We start from the raw sequence: 20,070 nt of genomic DNA on the forward strand, positions 1-20,070 counted from the left end.
GTGAGCAAAGGAGGAAATTCAGATTAAATTGACTTTAGAACTATTGAAATTCCCAGAAAAGAACATAAGACAAGCTTGTGGCCTTCATTTACTACTAAAATACACTCAATACAGTAGTTTAGAGTGATGTAACAAGGGAAAAAACCTAATTGAACATAAATATTGCATTAATATAGCAGTGAACTGGTAGCTGGTTTGCCCCCTTGTTAGGTATGTGCATGTGAGTCCCTCCCTTTGAAACTGTTGGGTCTATCTACGTTAACAAACCGGCTGTGCGTCACCTCCTGCTCTGGATTAGAAAAACAAAAGGGTGAACCAGTGTTGAACCAAAAGATCTGAAAAACAATGCACTTTATATCCCCAATTTTCATTTCAGTTCAGTGTAAGAGTCTACTGCTGATTTGAGGCCCTACTCTACTCTTGATCTTTGTTTCCACATTGAAGTCCTCTCTGGTCCGTCCAAAAACAGAACTCGTCCGTCTACATGTTTGCTCAAGACATGTTGACCGTTTAGATAGGCATACAAAAAACCTTCAACTTAATAGTGGTGCATTAAGGGGCCACTGTATGTCTCTTCACATATGTGAGTGCATTTTGCAGCTACAGTGATGATGGACGCACATCGAAACTGCTTCTGTCAACTTGCGAGGTTGGGTTTTCTGTATCATGAGTTTTCTATGGTATGTATGTGTGATTAAGCTAATTTAATGTTACAACTTTAAATCATGTAGCGTGAAGTAGTTTTACAGAGTTTGAGCAGAGCTGAGCTGGTGTGCTCGAGCTGCCATGAATGCAGAGGGGTGAGTGGAGAGGGAGGCAGGGACTATAGAATCATGCATTCTAGAGGAAGCAACAGTTTAGAGTTATATCTAAGCATTTTAAAGGTATGAAGGGTTTATTTGGTTCATATGACTTCTAAACGTGTAACTTTTAAACACAGAGATGAGTTTTAGGGGTTAAATCAACAGCCAAACATGGTCTTTAAAGAAATCTTCCCCATTGAATCATTAAGAACCCAGAATATATCCACCTTCCCCTGTTTGTGTCTCTCAGTCTCGGTCTCGTCTTCTCTCTCCCCTTGTCTCAGCTCCCTTTCCTCTCTCCTTGGGTCTCAGCTGGCTCTGTTCCTGTGGCCCTTTGATCTCAGTGAAAGGGTTTGGAGCTTTAAAGTGCTTCTGTTTCCGCTGTCAGGAGCCCCTCTCTTCCTCCTCTCTGGTTTAGGCTTTCAGAGCGGTGGCAGCGTTGCGGCTGTGGCTGGGTGGGTTAGGGGGTTGGGAGTGGGTGGGGAGGCATCGGTTTCTGTAAGGTGGTGAGACTGAGGTGAGGCTGGGGTGGGGTGGGCGTATGATGCTGTCAGCCTCAGTCAGGAGAGGGCCTGACACCTGACTGATCCCAATTCCCTCCAAAACTCCCAGTTCCCACCTCACTCAGCCCCTTGTGGCGACAGATGTAGCATGTGCACTCTACTCCTTCTCTGTATTTCATTCATATGAAAAAGACATTTTCAAAGTGCTGTGCATCCTTCTATTACAAAATCATCACATTGAAATGTAGTCCAGCTTGGCTGCAAGAGCACAATTTTGTCAGCGAAAACTTTCACTTGCATATTATAGTGAAAAGGAGGCATGTAAAAAATTGAAAATGTAGCGAATGGAAGTTTCCGTTCACATTTGGGACTTGTTTTTGTGTCGAATAGAGAAAATGATAGAACCCTGAGGACCTTTGTGACGTGTTTGGCCACATTCAGACTGACTGTAGCACCAAACCACTCCAGTAAAAACACTGGCTCAGGTTTTGATATGATATAATTTTATAGCGTGAGGGCTGCAGTTCTTCTGAAGTTGTCATGATTAGGGACGCACTACATTGGATTTTAGCTGATCGCTGATATGCCAATATTTTCCAACTCATTTCGGTAGAGTGTAGATGCCAGCACTGATATATGCACACATTTTTTCATCTAAATGTAGCAAACATGAGGACTTTTCTGTAGTGGAATTTACATGATTCTTTGGCTACTTATACTGATGGCCCACTGGTTGATGCAGACATAACACACAGTGATTTTTACATACACCTTCTGTGAAAAGTAAGAAAACTATTTCAATATGCATATTTATTTTTACATACCTAAAACTTTTCTCTGTGAACTTGTCTGTCAGTGTTCATTTGTATCGGTGACAATGATGCCAGTAGTACTTAGCAGATGTTACTGAAACTGGGGGAAACTTCTATCTACTACAGATTATTTGCTACTTACGTTTTTAATTTCTTTCCATCCTTGTCTCAAATCTAAAAGCACTGCCTGCAGTTCAGCCCAGTCCAGTCATAAAGTTTCTGAGCTTTTGTCACATAACTTTTGCAGGCAGCTGAGTCACTAATAGCTCCATGATTGCACCAAGGAGCACAAAATGTTAGTTTTTTACATAATCTGTTTCGTGCACGTTGCTTATTTTTAGGGATTTATTTTTAATTTTTAAATGAGACATTTAGATTTTTATTTAAAAAGTGATTTTGAATAAAATAGCAGAAATTTAACCTTAGATGTGGTTGTGTTTTCAGTGCAAAACAGCTTGATAAGTCATGTAAGGACTGTCTTATTGGTTTAATTTTGATGATATTGGAAGGATAGCGCATCTTTTAAACCCAGTGGTGGATTTTGGGGCTCAGACGGTTAAAGAGTGTAAAACCTAGAAATATTGTGTTTATAACCCGGCTATGCCATCTCACATCTGTGGGTTTCCCTATAAATGAGACATCAAGTCAAAGCAACTGTTGACCTCTCATGTCAAGCAGATTCTACACTTAGTCTTTCCCAAAATTAAAGCCACAGATTCCACATTTCCCAGCACACACACAGAACTGTTTCAGTCTAAGTACTGGTTTTAGTCTACCGGAGCTGGTAGGGTCATGACTATTGGCCTTGACATTGTTTTCTTTCTCCACTCCTTGCTTTGGGCCAGTCTCGCAGCTGCAGATGAAAATATGATGGTTTCATGAACAGTCTCAGTTGTTGGATTATTGGATTTGGACTCGCCAATTTCCTGTACTCCTTCTGCGAAGCACACATCACGAAATTTTCATCTTACTTTGTGCGTGACCATTTCATGCTTGAGCTAAAAGTATTTTGCAAAGGCGCGCTTCCTATTTTAGCCGACCGCTGTGTCAATACCACCAAGTCTGACTGCCGCGCCACAATGATACCTTCTGCGCCGAAGTGAAGTCATCAACCTTCACCGCAACTGTGTGTTCCTTCGAGAAAAAAATTATTAGTGTTGATATAACCTTGTTCCAAACAAAGATTCAAGGCCTGTGCACATGAACACACACCGCTCCATGAAACCTCAAAACATTTTGGGGGCATATTTACACTTGGCAAGTGTACGCTCATCCGGTGAAATAAGACGACAGTTTAAAATCCACAGACCGCCCCGTGTAAACATGCGATGTCTTAAAGAGGCGCTGGCTGGTTTAAGCAATCCCACGTGAAAGGAAATGGCTTCCATATGTCAGCAGCTCGGGCTTTCCTCATGCCCCTGCTTGCAGGATGTCTTCTTTGAGGGTTAATAGGAATTGTGAACCTATGAATGGAAGCAGAGGAGTGAAGTTCTCTCTCCGGGAAGAAGAAGAAGAAGCTTGCAAACCCTGCGGTACGAGCTTTGATGTAAATCTCAAATCAGGTGTATCTAAGGCGCTACTTCTCTCTCACACACGCACACACATTCCTGCGCAGACACACAGCGCGTTGTCAGATTACTTCCTTTCGTCATGTTGATTAATGCACACTGGCAGATGCTAAGGTGATCACGGCCCTACAGAGAGCGCCGGCCACTCTCTCCAGTGTTTTCTTTTCAAAGACGAACCACACTCCTCCGAACTATCCATCTCTCGGCTGTCCTCCTCAAATCCCCTCACACCTGGCTCTGCACCCCTTGAGATGTCTTTCTTTTTTTTCTTCTTTCCTTATCCGTCCAACATTCCCTCCCCAATTTATAGTTCATATCTTCACATGCCCCCTCCTCCCGACTACTGTTAATGCTGAACTGTCTTCCCTCCCTCTCTCCACACCTCCCTCCCCTCCCGCTGTTCTCCTCAAACTTTTCTTTCACCTTTCAACAGGCTGAAAATCTCCCTCTTCCGTGTGTCACCGTACTCCAACTCTCTTTCCTTCTATATTCTGGCCTCTCTTAGCACTCCTGGCCCGAGCGTAGGACTTGGAGTTAACTGGAAAAACGAGACAAACAGAGGCATGTAGCTTATAGTGTCAGTTTGGGGGAGACACAGCCAACACATGACAGGGCTAATCAGCGTCATGGCAGCCGGAGTGGGTGTCTGGCTCCATTCGAACAGGAAAAAGCCATGAAATTCTTCAACCCTTCCTCTTAGGTTCTTATTTCTATGTAGAAAAGCATCACATGCAACCGATTTGGGCACAAAAATATTAATTCCACATATTTTGCCATTAAATAAACCCTTGTAAGTCTTGACTTTGTGCAAAATTCAGGTGCAGGATGTGATTCCAATTTCTCGGTAATCAGTGACAAAGCAGGTTTTTTGCATGCTCCTGTGTGTACGTGTGCAGGGTCAACCATGTGACGACGTCACTCCAAAGCTACGTTGTGATCTCTGCAAATGAGGCGTGGAATGGTTGCATGAGGGCACCTGACTTGCTCATTGTAAACACACTTTTGGACACACACACACACACACACACACACACACACACACCTGTTTTGAAGTTGCCCTTATCTTGGCCTGAGGAAGTGTCATGAGTTTTCTTGTCAGCCTACGTGCAAAAAGTCACTAATCAAACAGAGGTGGAAAAAAAAAACTGCTGTCAAGTCAGGTGTGATCCTGAAAGAGTTTTTCCTCCAGAGCGGCGTTTTCTTCTTCATCACGACACACGTTGTCACACTCTCGAACACGGTGAAAGCCTTTGAAAATTGTCCCGTCGCCCCCTTTGGGCTAATTACAGAAAAGGCTCCTCGAGACAAAGTTGCGCACACATATGTCTGTGTGTGTTGTTTCCGCTCCTCGGTGCTCATTATTGACCCCGGCCTGAGCTCTTTCATTTGAGGTTGCTGTGAAGTGGAGGGACGAAGGGGCCGGTAGGGGATCAGGGGACGGGGCGGAGGTCGTAATTGGGCTGTTCCGCTCCCCCCGGCCTCGCTCAAGGTCACCGCCAGACAAACGGTGGGCCAGGTCTCTCTCTCTTTTTTCCTCCCCTTTCCATCTCTTCCTCTTAAACCCACACTTTTTCCCCCCTTCTTTCTACTCATCCTCCCCTTCTCCTGGGGTCTTTTGTCGCAGCAGACTGGTCCACCGGGGAGCCACAGAGAAGCGGAGGGGCTAATTCAGTCTAATCTTTTAGCCTGCTAATGTCTGGCTGATATGTGGATTTCTTCACATCCTCGGGGGAAGGCCTTTGTGGTGAAGGCCATCATTATAAAGTTTCCAGGCCCTCCTAACCAATTATAAGGAGGGGAGACAAATTAGTTCATCTCAAACTTGGCTCCTAAGAAGTTTTTCCTGATTGTTCTCAACTTTACTTCACATCTCGCACAAAAGAGACAATCCACAGCGAAGGTTTGCGATAAAGAGGAGCCCGATAGTGGCTCTGTCTATTCTATTTAAAGGAAGAGATTCTGACGAGGCTCGCGGATGGGTTTCTGTACAACATCCGTCATGTGCAATCCTGTACACGGTTTCGGCTCAAATTCACCCGAGCGATGTGGCGTTGCGGTGTAGCGTTGCTTGTCTGGCTCTGGCCAGCGGTGAGCTCGGTCTAACGTTTCCCTCTGATTAAGACGCAGTGGTGAAAGCTGCCTTTGATCTGAGGAAATGTCTGCGTAGGGAGCAGTTGGAATGCAGCACTCTCCTCGCTGCCTCACAGATGGAGGGGGAGAGATAGACTGTGACACTATTTGTCTGGCCGGGCCACTGCCAGTACGCCAGTGCTAGTAAAACATGGATGTTCTGGACTAATGAAATGAACATGATCCCTTAGATTGGTGGAGAAATTGGATTGTTTCTGTTTTGTTTAGCGAAAACTGGTGACAGAAGAGCTCTGAGGAATCAAAAGATGTCACTCTTACACATTAATTGGAATAAATGAGAGTCATACAGTGGGAGTCAAAAGGCAGGAATGCTCACACTGGGTTCAAGTTTGGCTCGCACTTTGGAATGATTACTTGTGTTCTTCTCTGTAAATGCGTGTGATTCATCCCAGTTTCATTTGGAGTCTGAAGCGCATATGTCACACCCTTTCTATATTTTCTCCTCTGTCTCTGCAGGCCTCCAGCGCTGGCGGGCAGTCCTGCTTTCTCCGACATCTCCCTCATTCGGATCTCGCCCCAGCGGAACCCATCCGTGGGGGCCGAGTCGCCCTTCCACCCTCCACATCCCTACATCAACCCATACATGGACTACATCCGCTCGCTCCACAGCAGCCCCTCCATCTCCGTTCTGTCGGCCACCCGGGGCCTCAGCCCTGCAGATGGTGAATAAAGTGAAACATACACCGACACACTCACAATACAGAACCCCAGCGGAGCAGAACAGCACCATAGCGCCTCGGTAGACCCTTAAAAATAATTGTTGAAATTGATTAGCGAGGTTCGATTGCTATTAGGAGGAATCTCAGCCCTCTGTATCAGTTTAATTCCTGTTTGAGGTCAGGTGAGAGGCAACCAGATCCATCTCTATTAAGAGCCAGGATTTGCTGAGATGTTATCCGAGTGGGGGAGCTGGTGGATGGGAGTATTATGAGTGCAGCGCCATCCGTGTGGGTGGGGGCTCAGGTTGGAGGGAGGCTAATCCTTTTGATCTGTGAGTCATGTCAGAGGACCTCTGGAGGATGCATCAGTGAGCGGCAGGGTCACATACAGTTACACAGCGAAGGAAGGTCGGATTCAAGTTCAGGGTTTTCGGGGGCAGGGAGGGTCGGTTGTTGAGGCGTGGAAGAGCATTTGTTTTCTGAGATCTTAAAATTGACTTTGACTGGCAAATCAATCAAAAAACGGATCTCCTGAACCAGTTTAATTGTAAGAAATTCACAGAACATCAATAAGGAAAACCTACATTCAGTAAATACATTAACTTTTTGGACCCTGTGCAGTTTCTGGGTGTTTTTACAGTTTTGCTGAACACCCATGACTAAAAGTAGAGAGAAATCAGAAACATTTTTGTGCAGTGTGACTCTAGTTCTGTCATAAATTGTAGAAAAAGAAAAAACACTTTTGGACAAATTTTTTTCTCTCCAAATTTTAAAAATCCTGGAGTCAGCACAGACAGTATTTTTTCACACTGTTACTGATACTGGGGTGAAAAAAGTGTCTCCACATTCGTGTCTGTGCTTGTCTCTAATCTGCTCACTGTAAACACAGCCTGCAGTTCAACACAGTTCAGCCAAGTTCTTGAATTTTTAGCACATGACTGTTACTTGGAGCTGAGTCACTAGTGGGTTCACAGTTGCGCTGAGGAGCACTGAATTTTTGGATTTTTTCCTGGCTAAAGCAAACAGTTTATCTTAGCACATTTTTAAATGGCATGTAGAAGAAAGTAGTTTGGATGAAATATCGCAGTTTTGTAAGCTTGGAGCCGAGTGCCACAGATGTGTGGTTCACATTGGAGACAGTGAACGATAGTGAATTGTTTGTGCTGAAATTATGTGATTTTAGTATTTTGATTTAGAAATAAATCTGAACAACAGATTTAATCATTGTGATGAGCAATTTAGTTCTGGTATTTCAGGAAAACGCTACATATTCACTGTAAAATTTAAATTTCACAACTTTTATAGGCTAAAGAAATAATTAATTAATTACACTGTGGAAAATAATTGCACAAAATAAAAAAATGGTGGGGCACGGTAACTTTGAAAAACTGTAAAAACACTTATAATTCAAAAATCTTTAAATTAATTTTATTTTTAACTGATTTGAATGCAATAAAAAAATGTGTGATTTTTGTGGTCACATATTGTTTAAGAACAAATCACTGTTTGTAGCAATACAGATTTTTGACATGTTTTTTTTTTTTTTTTTTACATTTTTAGCCATATTTGTAAATTTGAATACTATTTTCTTTTTTTTAGATTTTATTATATTATCTGTAATTTAACAAAGCAGGAAATCTGTCATTTGTCATTTTGTAGAATACATAATTTTTCTTTTAAATAAAAGCAATTATCAGGAAAAAAACATATTATTTTGCTGATTAAATACTATAAAAATAGTATAATTTTATACTCAAACATTGTAACACAATAAAATAACTTTAAAAACACACATTTTTGATGACCTATTTTTACGGTTAACATGTAAATTGATACATTTTTAATATGCGACTTCAGTAATTAAACAAACCAATAATTGTTCCAAAAAAAAGTACACAATTTTTAAATTTTTTCTCTTTTTTTACAGTGTAATCTCCCAAAAATGACTACCAATGTTAACGATAATTATTTGATTTATTTGAGTTGAGTTGAGTTTTAAGGTTATGGAAAACAAATCTGTAACAGCCAGAGGAAAAAAAACAGTATGGCAAATGGAGCAATCACCCAAACTGACCACATCACACCTGCCTTAAATCCACCTTCACCTTATAGGTGTTGAAATGACCCAACAGCCCGTAATGACCCTCAGCCATCAGCCTTTTGGCACTTGAGCAGCAGAGACCCACTTTAGCTGCCGGCCTGGTGCTGAAGAGCTTTTCTGAAATGGCAGATAGCAGGGGCATTTCCTCTACACCGGTACACTTGACTTCCTCTCATCCACGTCTGTTAAAAGCTCCGGAGTCTCTCCTCGCGGCTTCGCTCAAACCCCTCGGCTTCGCTCCCAACATTTGCGTCGAGGAAGCGCATGAGCTCAAACTCTCTAACCCTCCAATTTTCCGTCACCGCAACATAATGTGCACCGGTCTCACGTTGCTTTAAATCAAAATAGTTCCTCCAACCTACCACATGATCCCCTTTCACTTCCTAATGCGGTGAATTGTGAATGAGGCACCTAATTACTCCTTTAATCAATCCGCTGATTAATTAACCCATCAGCTTTTGTGTTGTTAGTATATCACCACGCTTACAGGGAGCCTCCTTCTTCAATATGCAAGGATTTTTTTTTCCTACCAAAAAAAGTACATTTGAATAATGATGAATTAATTAACAGAATCTAATGGAGATTTAAAGTGGGTGGGATTTAGTGCCACCCTCTTGCTGCCACACATTTGCTATTTCTTTTCTTTGCTCCCCCCCTCTTTCAATATTTCTCTCTTTTCTATATAAGAAGAGATTCAGAGGTAGGTTTGCCCCTGATCCTATTGTTGTGCTGAAGGAGCACCCGGTGGCTCACCAAGTCCTGAGGCACATCTCTTGTCTTCTCCACATCGAGTGCCACACTGACAGCCTTCTCCCCTCTTTTTACTCCCCTCTTTTTTTTATTTTTGCCCCCAGGATCGCACTCGGATGCCAGCGTTTCTGATTTAGAAATTCCGCAAAGCTCTTTTTTTTTTTCTGCACGGATCCTGAATGGGACACATTATGGTTGAATGTAAAAGCAAAGCTAAGGCGGAACACTGGAGACAATTAAGAAACTCCCCCCCCTTCCACTGAAGACATAAAAGCCAGATCGAATTAATTTCAAATTTTTTCTTCCATTCATTCAACCAATCATGGATGCATATTGCAGGCGTACAGGCCAGCCTTGAGAGGAAATCTCCTCATGCAGTGTTTCTTTATTTATTTCCTCTTTATTTCTTCAATTGGGGGGGAGAGAGAAAAAAAAGAGCTGCAGCACTCAGTGGTCTGAACCGATTCCATATTTGCATCCAAAACCACAGTGTTAGTCTTTTCCTTCTCTCTTTCTTAGAATATTTGCATACAGAAGCCCACTGCCAGATGTTTATTTTTAGGCTACGGTTCAAGGACTTACAGCACTCTATAACTAAGGGAATGACTTGGAAAAGGGAGGGATTTCCAGAAAAGAGAGCAAGTGAAGTGGAGGCAGAATCGCTCGCTGTATCTTTCTGCACGCGGATCTATCCGGGCAGATTTAGGCCTTTTGTTTCGCCGTAGAGTTTAAAAGGAGCAGAGAGGAGGAGCAGGTTGCATATCTGCAGACTGCAGCCCCGATGTGTACAACGCACGAGCAGCGTCTTTGGCAAAAGACAAGCCAGCCCACGTCCTCTTACCACACATACAGTACATACTCTCTGTCCAAGTGATCAAGGAACTGTAAGAGGAGGAGAAAAGGCTGTTTAAGAATTGTATTGTAAGACGATCAGTTCTGCTGTTCCCGGCAGTGAGTGCATCAATCAAACGCTAATGCACACTCACTGTAATCTCTGAGCAAGCATCCGCTAATCCCCAGCGAGGCTCTCCACTTCAGGTGATGCTCCCCGTGCAGCTGTTTTGCTTAACTTGATGGTGTTGCTAATGTGCTCATTACTGTTCTGCTGAGCTGATTATCATCTAATGTAAATGAACGCAGGTCTTGCAAACGCAGCGCAGGTGCACTCCCTGTCATGTTTACCTCACGAGCTAATAATTTTCCTCTGTTGTTTCCTCTCCATTTTTCTCCAAATGCTCTGTCTGTGTGTAACTTTTTTTTTCTTTAAAGCGTTTTCTTCCTTGTCGCCTCGCGTTTTGTTTTTTGCTGACCCGACCTTTTCTCCCCCTCCAGCCCCTCACACAGGTCTGACCACAGCTGAGTATTACCACCAGATGGCTCTGCTGGCGGGCCACCGGAGCCCTTATGCGACCGACCTCCTCCCATCTGTGGCGTCCACGGCCGGGGCGAGCAGCGCCAGCGCTCTGCACATGGAGTATCTGCAGGCGATGGACAGTAAGTCTGCACCAATCACACAGATGACTCAATATATGGACAAACATGAACCTGTTTCTAAGCCTCTTAGTAAGATCTCACCAGTTGACTCCTATTTATGCATAATGTAAAGTGCAAAACTCATCCACACTCAAGAGTAGGGTTTTCTAAATGTTTTTCAAGCCATATTTTTGTGTCTTGAATGACTATAAGCAATAATAGTCACTCTGAAAACCACAATTCTCCAAAATATCAACTTCAAATGAACCCTGTTTGCAGTTTTATAGCAAAGCATTTTACTCATAATCCAAAAGGAATCAAAATGGCTTATTTATCTTAAGAAACAGGATCAATTTTCTACCAGTAACGTAGCACTAAATCCTTTTATTTTCCAGATTTCAGGCTTTTGAGCTTTCGTTGGACAGCGACTTTATGCGTTTGTTGCCTGATTTTCTGGATTTGTTGATCTGCAGATGAAAAAAAAACGCCGATGTTTTTACTGAGCTACACACAGTCACTGTATTCCAATATGTGCCAGGACTTAGCATAATAAATAATGTTGGATTAGCAGTTTCAGGTCATATAAACCCACCAATAGTGGACATTTCAATAGCCATGCGAGTGAAAAGACACCTACCACATCCATCCCTATTGGGACTGCACCTTAAAGTATTATGAGTGCATACCTGCACATTAAAGCATGGGTGGCCCCCGGTGGGAATTCAACTCTTTCTTCACTTCCTCAGTGCACATATCTTCTTCTAAATATAGATCAAGCTGCACCTCAACCAACAGCGAGGAGGTATCTGCAATTTTACTTTGACATCATTTAAATGAGCCATTGTCTTAATGTGTTGGGCTCAGGATTGTGTGCAGAGGACTTATGCTAATGAGTTATTTTAAAGTGTAAATAGGAAATTAAACGCACAGTGAATCTTAGAAAGGTCGGACAGCCTCACCCCGCTCCCTTTGATGAGAATGTATTTAGTCAGGCAGACGCTGCTTTCATGGAAATCCGGGGTGAAGTTCCCCGTATTCCTCAGAACAAACTAATTAAAACTAGCCAAACTTGTGCGGGTATCAGAAAATTAATTGCTATTAAGTGGGAATTGGAATGTCCCGCCATTCATCACTGGAGAAATCCTTTCTTCTGTGTCACTTTTTAAGATTAATAGACTGAAACAAAACAATTAGGGCCAAATTTAAGTGGAGATGCGGCGCTCCGCACTTAAAAATCGCCTGTGATCATTGCTGGTAATAACTCATCACGTTTCAACAATGTGTGTTCCTACGCCGGGAAAAATTAACACTTTAAAGCTTTGGTGGATTTCAGAAAGAGGAGAAAAAAACATACAAAGAGCGGAGTCTATCAAGAGGCTCTCACTGATAATCTGGGCTACCATGTTACACTGCAGCTATTTTAGTCCATTTCAGATCAGTGTAATTACCTTCAGACAGAGCTCTGCTAATGAAACAATGGGCCTGTCCTGCCTATTTGTGCTTTAATGGGCTATTGTCTACGTTCGTACTGCCTAATTAGCACCATAGCTCCCATAGATCACTATGACTAAAGTCTACTCTACGCTCAAGTCTTTATTTGTGGTCTTTATTAGCTCATTTTAATCTCCACACTCTTTATTTCTTCTAATTGTAAGTTGTTTTTCTTGCAAACAGGTTTGCTTTTAAGCATTTCAAACACGGCAACTGTTTAATATAACCTGATTAATTGTAGCTATTAATTATGTGGTAACACTTTACTGTAGGACGTCATATTTAGCATTTAGAAGCAGCGTAAACATATAATATATAAATGTTGGGATAAAAATGTAACTGTAAGCAGATAGAAATGTTTATTACACAGATTTGAACAAATAAAATATATCTTCAAAGTAGAAGTTGACAAATGTTGCACATTAATAAACCAAAGTGATTACACTGTAGATGTGTACAAGTGCATTACAGTGTGTTGTAAAGTGTTTATTAAATATTAGCATACTTCCTATTCGTGAGAAAATGCACTTCTTGAACTGTATTTTTAGGAAATAAATGTATTTTTTCATCAATGTGTGATCGTTATATTTATATTTGCAAGATTAGAGCCATTTTTCAAGACTAAAATGATCATTTTAGTCAAAACAGAAGGAGAACACATCAGAAATTACAATTAAAGCATATTTAATTGAGCTAAATTAGGCCGTACTAAAGTTAAATTAGCAAACATGGAGTTGTGGAAGTTGTTTAAATCCTGTCTGAGCTCCCATTTGTTGTTCCTCGAGTTTCTTCCTTTTCAATCTCCAAAATCGAGTTTTTATGTCGCAAAAATAAAACACAGGCCGCCTTAAACTCACACTCCAGCCCTCCCCTGCGCTAGCGTCCCTCTCCGGTGGCCCCCAGGTGTGTCGGTGAGGGTTCAACCCCAGTTTCGGAGCCAACTTTTATTTCCACCGCCGTCAGTCTGGCCCGTCTGAACCCTCCGTGGCCGCGAGAATTAATGACGCGGCGAGTAGCCAGCCATCCCGTCCATAAATCAAGAGGAAATTAGAGGGACAGTCCTGCTACGAGCCAGGACGCTCCTCTCTCTGTCTCACCCGGTTGGCCGATTTATCATTTGGGCTGTGCATTAATAAACACCACTCCCATGAGGCTTTGCAGTGGTGGGACGCAGGCCCTGCTCCTCAGCAATAAACCCCCCCCCCTTTCTCTCCTAATTCACCAGGCTGTCCTGCACATTCACTGGAACTCAACTTCTGTCAAATCCGGGATGTAGAAAGTTAGAATTGTCCAGATCAGGAGGATTCCTTTTGCAGGAGAGTTTGACGTGTGATTTGAGGCGTGTCAAGAAATGACATTGTATCCAGCAGTGCACAAGGGTTTGCATGCCTGTATGCATGTGAATTCCTAAAAAAAGGGCAGATTTTCTATACAATGACAATGTAAAGAGGGTATTTCTCTCCGTTCGGCTTCATGCTGGAGATGAAACTCAGGCCTCTGCATGCCAGAACACCGCCGCTTGCCACCACAGCGGTATCCATGCGCACACATTCGCATCCACACACTCTGATTACCATGTGAATGGAGCGCTCTGTAATCGTTGGATGTGTCAAACGCGAGATGGAGCATTTACGTTTGGGAGATGGATGGATTGTGGGGGACGTAAATATGGAGGGGGGTTATCGGGGCTGCGTAAGCTGGTTTTGTTTGCCTTTTATAAAATAACTCAAAATGTTTTATTTCCAAGTCTTGAGTCACAAAGTCATTGTGTCAGTTCACGCACAAAGCCCGACATCCCCTCAGCGCTTTTTTTCCCCCCTCCTTCCATCTCCCCTTGTTTTTCTCTGTCTTGTTTGTGACATCTCCATGTGAAAAGACAACAAAAGTCATGTTTTAATCTCTACCCGTGGCTCATTGTATGTGCAGAGTGAATGCTTGTGCCGTTTCCGCCTTTTACCTTTTCAAACCCCCTTTTTAGTATTTCCAGTCAACACTGATTGCATTTGAATAACGACTCAAATTGGACTTGATTAAATATTACCATACACAGTCAGAGCATTTCTCCAACATAAAAGGCATGTTTTCTCATGGATGAAATGCAAGCAGTGCATCAAGTGACAGCTGAACACTTATTCAGACGAGCCTTTTGTCTGATGATTGACAAAAGTGTCATCTGTTAGGGTTAGATTAGGTTAGAGTTTGGAAGAAGTCGAATAGAAACTTGCGTATAAACCTTTTTTTTTTTTTGGATTACTTCTCTGAATTTAACCGCTTCTCTTTTCCAAAAATCACAGAATGAGGGAGCACATTTATGGTTTTACATGACATTTTACCTTTGGCTTTCACAGCAGGCGCTCGTTCCTTTCTGCTCCAATCTAACCCCTCTTTCCTCATCCTGCAGGCTCTCGTTTCTCCAGCCCGAGGCTCCCATCACGGCCCAGCAGGAAGCGCCCCCTGCCCATCTCGCCCCTCTCCGAGCACAGCTTCGACCTGCAGACCATGATCCGCAACTCGCCCAACTCCCTCGTCACCATGCTCAACAACTCCCGCTCCAGCTCCTCCACCAGCGGCTCCTACGGTCACCTGTCTGCTGGAGCCATCAGGTAGAAGAGCTGCATGAATTATTCTGAAAGCTTCCCAGATTATTACTTTTTTATGCTGCTGTCATCTTTTTTTTTTTTACTGTTGGAGATTTAAATTTTGAATGGAAAGCTTGTGTGACAAAGTGGGTGCGTGCGGTCGGAAATAAAACGGGCCTGTGTTGAGGTGAAGTAGGATGAAATTTCCAACCGGTTACTTGGAAATTTTGACTTCCCGGTAGGAAATTTCAGTTGGAAAATCCCAAGTAGTCAGATATCCAACTTGGAAAGTCCCACAACTGACCGTCAGAACTTCAACAGTAGTGAAAACTGTAGTAATGTACAGTTTATTCTGTCTTATTTGTGTCTTATGAACACATTTCTGTCCAACTTATAGTTTTTTTTTTTCTACAAAACAGATCATAATGTGTTGAAATCAGCTGATATTGCTTGTAATAGCTATTCTTGAAAAAGAACAGATTAGATAAATGGACTCACCACAATAAAATGTAAACAAATATGAATAATAAAATACTGAATTTCCCTTCAGGGATGAATAAAGTGATTCTATTCTATTCTAAAAGATACAGTCCAGTTGCATTATGGGACTTATGGTAGGGCTGCAAGTAACTATCATTTCCACTGTTGATGAGTCTGTTGTATATTTTCTTAGTCAAAGGTTTGGGCTCTTAAATGTCTGAAAATGGTTGAAAATGCTAATTTGTGTCCAAGATGATGTCACAACCCAAAGATCTTCAGCTTACTGCCAAAAAGTACAAAAACAGGCAGAAAATATTCACTTAAGAAACCAGATTTAGAGGATTTTTATTTACCTTTGTTCTTTAAAAAGTTACTGAAACCAATTAATCAAATACCAAAATGATTGACCAACTATCGTTTATTAGTCAATCAATTCATTGCTGCAGGTATGAATTGTAAGATACCGGATTATAGGGGTAAGACTCTTAGTAGTGAATAAAAACAGGGATACTTTGGCCATTGCTGCTCTGATTTTGACAATTATTAAATATTTATTCTGTCAGAAAATTATGAAAAATGCTGTGTCAAGATGACGTCCTCAAATGTCCTTTTTATTGTCCAAAATCCAAAGATGTTTAGGTTATAGAGGAGGAATGAAACCAGAAAATATTCCGATTTAAAAAGCTGGAATCAAAGTATTTCAGCTTAGTTTATTGAAAAAAAATTGCATAAAACTGATTAACCAAATAGCAAAAGCGTTGGCCGTTATAATTTAATCGATGACAACTAAATTATTATTCAGTTAGTCAACATTTTAGTAAGGTTTACTTAGTAAAGAGTAAAAACCATAAAATGTCTTCGCTGCTGTGGTTTTTTAAAACGTAATCTGTCCGAGACAAAATTACTGAACGAACGCTTGAAAGTTGTGAAAAGAAAACTCTCCTCCTATCAGGGCGTCTTGAGCTTTGTGTGACAGTGTTTCTCTCAAGGTGGCCATTCGGGAGCTAGCATGTGCCGATAATGAATCAAAGTGCAGAATCTCCACAGAGGGAATAATGTTGTGAATGATTTTCTAATACCATTGATTGGTATTTTTCATGCAGCACGCTTGTAGTAAAAGGAAAAAAAAACTACTTGTCTCCCTCCGGACGGCACCATAATATTCTGCTGGATCAATGTCTAAGACAAAAGGTTAGAGAAAGTGTGTGTGTGTGTGTGTGTGTGTGTGTGTGTGTGTGTGTGTGTGTGTGTGTGTGTGTGTGTGTGTGTGTGTGTGTGTGTGTGTGTGTGTGTGTGTGTGTGTGTGTGTGTGTGTTTGTGTCAAACCCACATGTGGGTGACGATCTCCCAGCCAGCCAGTCAGCCGGCCTCCCCGGCGGCTCGTGTCAGTCATCCAGGTACACCTCATGGAAACATCACATACATCACGCCTCGGTACCGGGGGCGAGCAAAGGGAAGCAAAAGAAGAGTAGAGAAGGGAAAAGAAAAGATCCATTGCCCCACCCACAGCCATTGATCAGCAATCTGTAAGAAGAGCCTGATCAATCACGCGGCACGCTCAGCCACTGTCCAAGTGACAGGGCCCAAATAGCCCGAGCCAACAGACTGATGAGTGATATGACAAGCGGATGGGCCCCCAAATGTGTCTCGGCCCATTGATTTCCACTCGGCTCGTAATAAGATCAGCAGACATATGGGTCGCAGCAAGAGCGAAGCGTCAGGGCTCAGGATGAATGGAGCGCTGCCGTCGAGCCACACAGATTTGTGTTTATACGGTGGTTCAGCCGTGGTTAAACGGAGCCCAGAGGAGCCTCGGTGGATTCATGGGATTTTTTTTTTTTTTTACGATGGACAAAGTTAGCTCAGGTTGCGGGTTAATAAACTACACAGGAAACAACTTCAGCTCTATTTACATGGCTGTAAGATACACTTGGGATTATTTATCATGTGTATCATTTGCCCAGTGGAAGAATGACATACTACCTTACACAGACCACATGATAATTCACTCTGTTAACAAGCTGAACATTCATTGGCAGGGATTTGCCGACAGTCCTGTGGTTCCAGCATTACCACACCATCTCCTGTCAGATTGTCCTCAGGGATGAGGAGCAATCCAGAACAATCCATTTACTCACTATCTTTCCCCCCCCCCATTTTGCCTTGTTGCCTGAGCCTCTTTCACTGAAGTTGTCTTTTAGTTTTATGATTATTTCACCCATTTTTTTTCCTGCTTTCCTCTCCAGCCCGGCGCTGAGCTTCGCCTACCCTCCGACCCCGGTGGCCCTGCATGTGCACCAGCAGCTGATTGGACGCCAGCCGGGCATCGTGGGCTCCGCCTTCGGCCACAGTCCCCCGCTCATCCACCCGACACCGGCCTTCGCCACCCAGCGACCCGTTCCCGGCATCCCCCCGTCCGGGCTCAGTGCCAGCGAGCGCTCAGCCCTCTCCAACGACTCCTCGCAGGTGAGAGCGAGCGGCCGGCGCCTCTGCGATTCATCATCGCAGGTAATAGATAGCAGGCGTCGCATGCCAGCCACATGTGAGCGAAACGCGGCAAGCGAACGTGGTACAGGCAGGACCCCCCCTCCGAGCGCTCCTCTCCGGGGACTTTCCTCCTACTTGTGTTGTCTCTTGTTTTTTCCAAGGCCCAGAAAGTGCCTGCAGCAAACAACAAGGGGCTTGTTAGCATAGAATCCCACTGCTGACTCCATTAATCACTAGAGAGAGAACAAGGATATAGAGAGGGAATATTGACATGGATGGATGGATCCAAAGGGGCTTTTTCTCTACCTTCCTCAACCCCTTACCGTATGTGCGGGCCCACATTTGAAGTAAATATTCAGTGTTTATTACCCGTCCTCCCTGCTGTTTCCCGTGCCTTGAATTTGATCACAAATGAGGCCTCATTCAAATTGGGCGCCCCCAAAATTGCCTTTTTCCTTTTCTGAATAAACAGAATATTGCTTTGGGGCCACAGCAGAATATCAAAGATGAGGCGAATGTGTCTGAGACTGAAAGGATGAGAACGTCCTGGTAAAAAAAAGTGCTGGAAATATTTTCAGGAAACCAACAAAATGCGTCTGTTGAAGTTCAAAAACTCCTTTTTACTTTAGCAAGCTCGGTATGTAACAAAAACTCCCCCGAGGGCGTATTTAAGCCAGGGCCAAAGTCAGGTCATCCATTGGTTGAATTGGTTCATGAGTTTGTTTTAATTGCAATGATTAGGGCAGCTAATGTGATACACTGAATTACATAGTTTTTCATTCCCTCGGTTAAAGCTCAGATGCAGGAATCATTATGGTTCAACCACGGTTGTTTTTTTTCTGGTTGATTAAGTAAATGATAGATCGACTTATAAGCAACGCATGCATTTTTAATAACACTATAAAGGATAAAACAAGAATAACAGGAAATTTAATTGTCTATATAGTCAACACCGCTGCCATTGGAGGCTCCAAATGATGAAAACGCTCAAATGTTTTCTCTTTCCGTAGACCAAACCGACGAGCGAATCCGCTGTGAGCAGCACAGGAGACCCGATGCACCACAAACGCTCCAAAATGAAACCGGAGGAAGAGTTGCCGAGCCCCGGCGCCGTGAGTGTACAGGTGGGGACTGTCTGTTGTTTGAAAATATCGAGATTTATCATCAGTGATTAACTCCACAGGCTTCCTTTAGCGTCCTGCCAGGAAATGCACACTGCAGACTGGTTGGTGAATCCCAGAATTCATGTTTATTTTTAGATTTTTTCCACTACAATAAGAAGCCCATATAACTGCTGGTCACCTGCCAACACTGGCTGCAACAAAAGACAAGCTTACCAGCCGCAGCGCCTATTTATTTACCTGCATTTTGCTGTTTGTCAGCGTTAGTTCCCCACCCTGAATTTATCAGTTTCTGTTCCCGAAACACTCCATTGATCTTCGGGACACTGGAAGGAAATTGCCTTTGTTTAATCAAAATTTTTAAGTGGCTGGAAAAATGAAAGAGAAGCGTGATAGCAGTGAGTGTTTGCATCTGCAGGAAAAGCCTTTATTAGAGTCGATATTTGAGGTGTGCAGTGGAAGCTCGCTTGTATTCGCCCACACCGGCTCCCTCGGCCATCTAAAAGTGTGACAGTGAAATATGTCTGGGCTAATAGAGCAACCTACAGCAGGAAGAGGGGGTTAGATTCCTCAAATACTCGCCCCAGTCCTGTCGTATAACAACCCCCAAATACAGAGAGGGGCTTTCAGTGCTACATTTCCGCTCTGCGCACTTTTCCAAGCCCAGACAGGGCCAGATTCACGGGGGCACTGCGGCCGAGACCTGTAACCAATAATTTCCCTTTCATGTGAAAAATGGCTTTTATGACCTGGGCTGATGTTGGGGAAAGGGGGCCGCAGTTCTTTTTGCTTTCACACATGGACGCCGGTATTAAGTGACATTTTAGTTTCACGCTGTGCTTGGTGTGTGTTGGCGGTTGTGCTGGAGCTTCTCTTTTGCCGTCGCTATGCAGGACCATCCTGATGGGATGACTCTGGTGAAGGAGGAAGGGGACAAGGATGAGAGCAAACAGGAGCCGGAGGTGGTTTATGAGACGAACTGCCACTGGGAGAACTGCTGCCGCGAGTTTGACACCCAGGAGCAGCTAGTGCAAGTGAGTACTCCACAGAACGAACAGAAGAAGAAGAAGAATTCACATCCTTTATATTGTG

At 43.2% G+C, this 20,070-nt stretch overlaps 1 protein-coding gene across 1 annotated transcript in view; it reads left to right on the forward strand.

Annotated features, from left to right (window-relative positions):
- gli3 (GLI family zinc finger 3) overlaps positions 1 to 20,070 on the forward strand; it is a 102,147-nt gene that overhangs the window by 65,831 nt on the left and 16,246 nt on the right. The window contains exons 5-10 of the mRNA XM_051940330.1: positions 6,294 to 6,499; positions 10,680 to 10,841; positions 14,713 to 14,914; positions 17,617 to 17,836; positions 18,868 to 18,981; positions 19,872 to 20,012. Coding sequence (XP_051796290.1) covers positions 6,294 to 6,499; positions 10,680 to 10,841; positions 14,713 to 14,914; positions 17,617 to 17,836; positions 18,868 to 18,981; positions 19,872 to 20,012 — 1,045 coding nt within the window. The remainder of the gene's footprint in view (positions 1 to 6,293; positions 6,500 to 10,679; positions 10,842 to 14,712; positions 14,915 to 17,616; positions 17,837 to 18,867; positions 18,982 to 19,871; positions 20,013 to 20,070) is intronic.

Source organism: Acanthochromis polyacanthus, chromosome 20 (assembly GCF_021347895.1).
Source record: "Acanthochromis polyacanthus isolate Apoly-LR-REF ecotype Palm Island chromosome 20, KAUST_Apoly_ChrSc, whole genome shotgun sequence".
In the NCBI taxonomy this organism is placed as follows: Eukaryota; Metazoa; Chordata; class Actinopteri; family Pomacentridae; genus Acanthochromis; species Acanthochromis polyacanthus.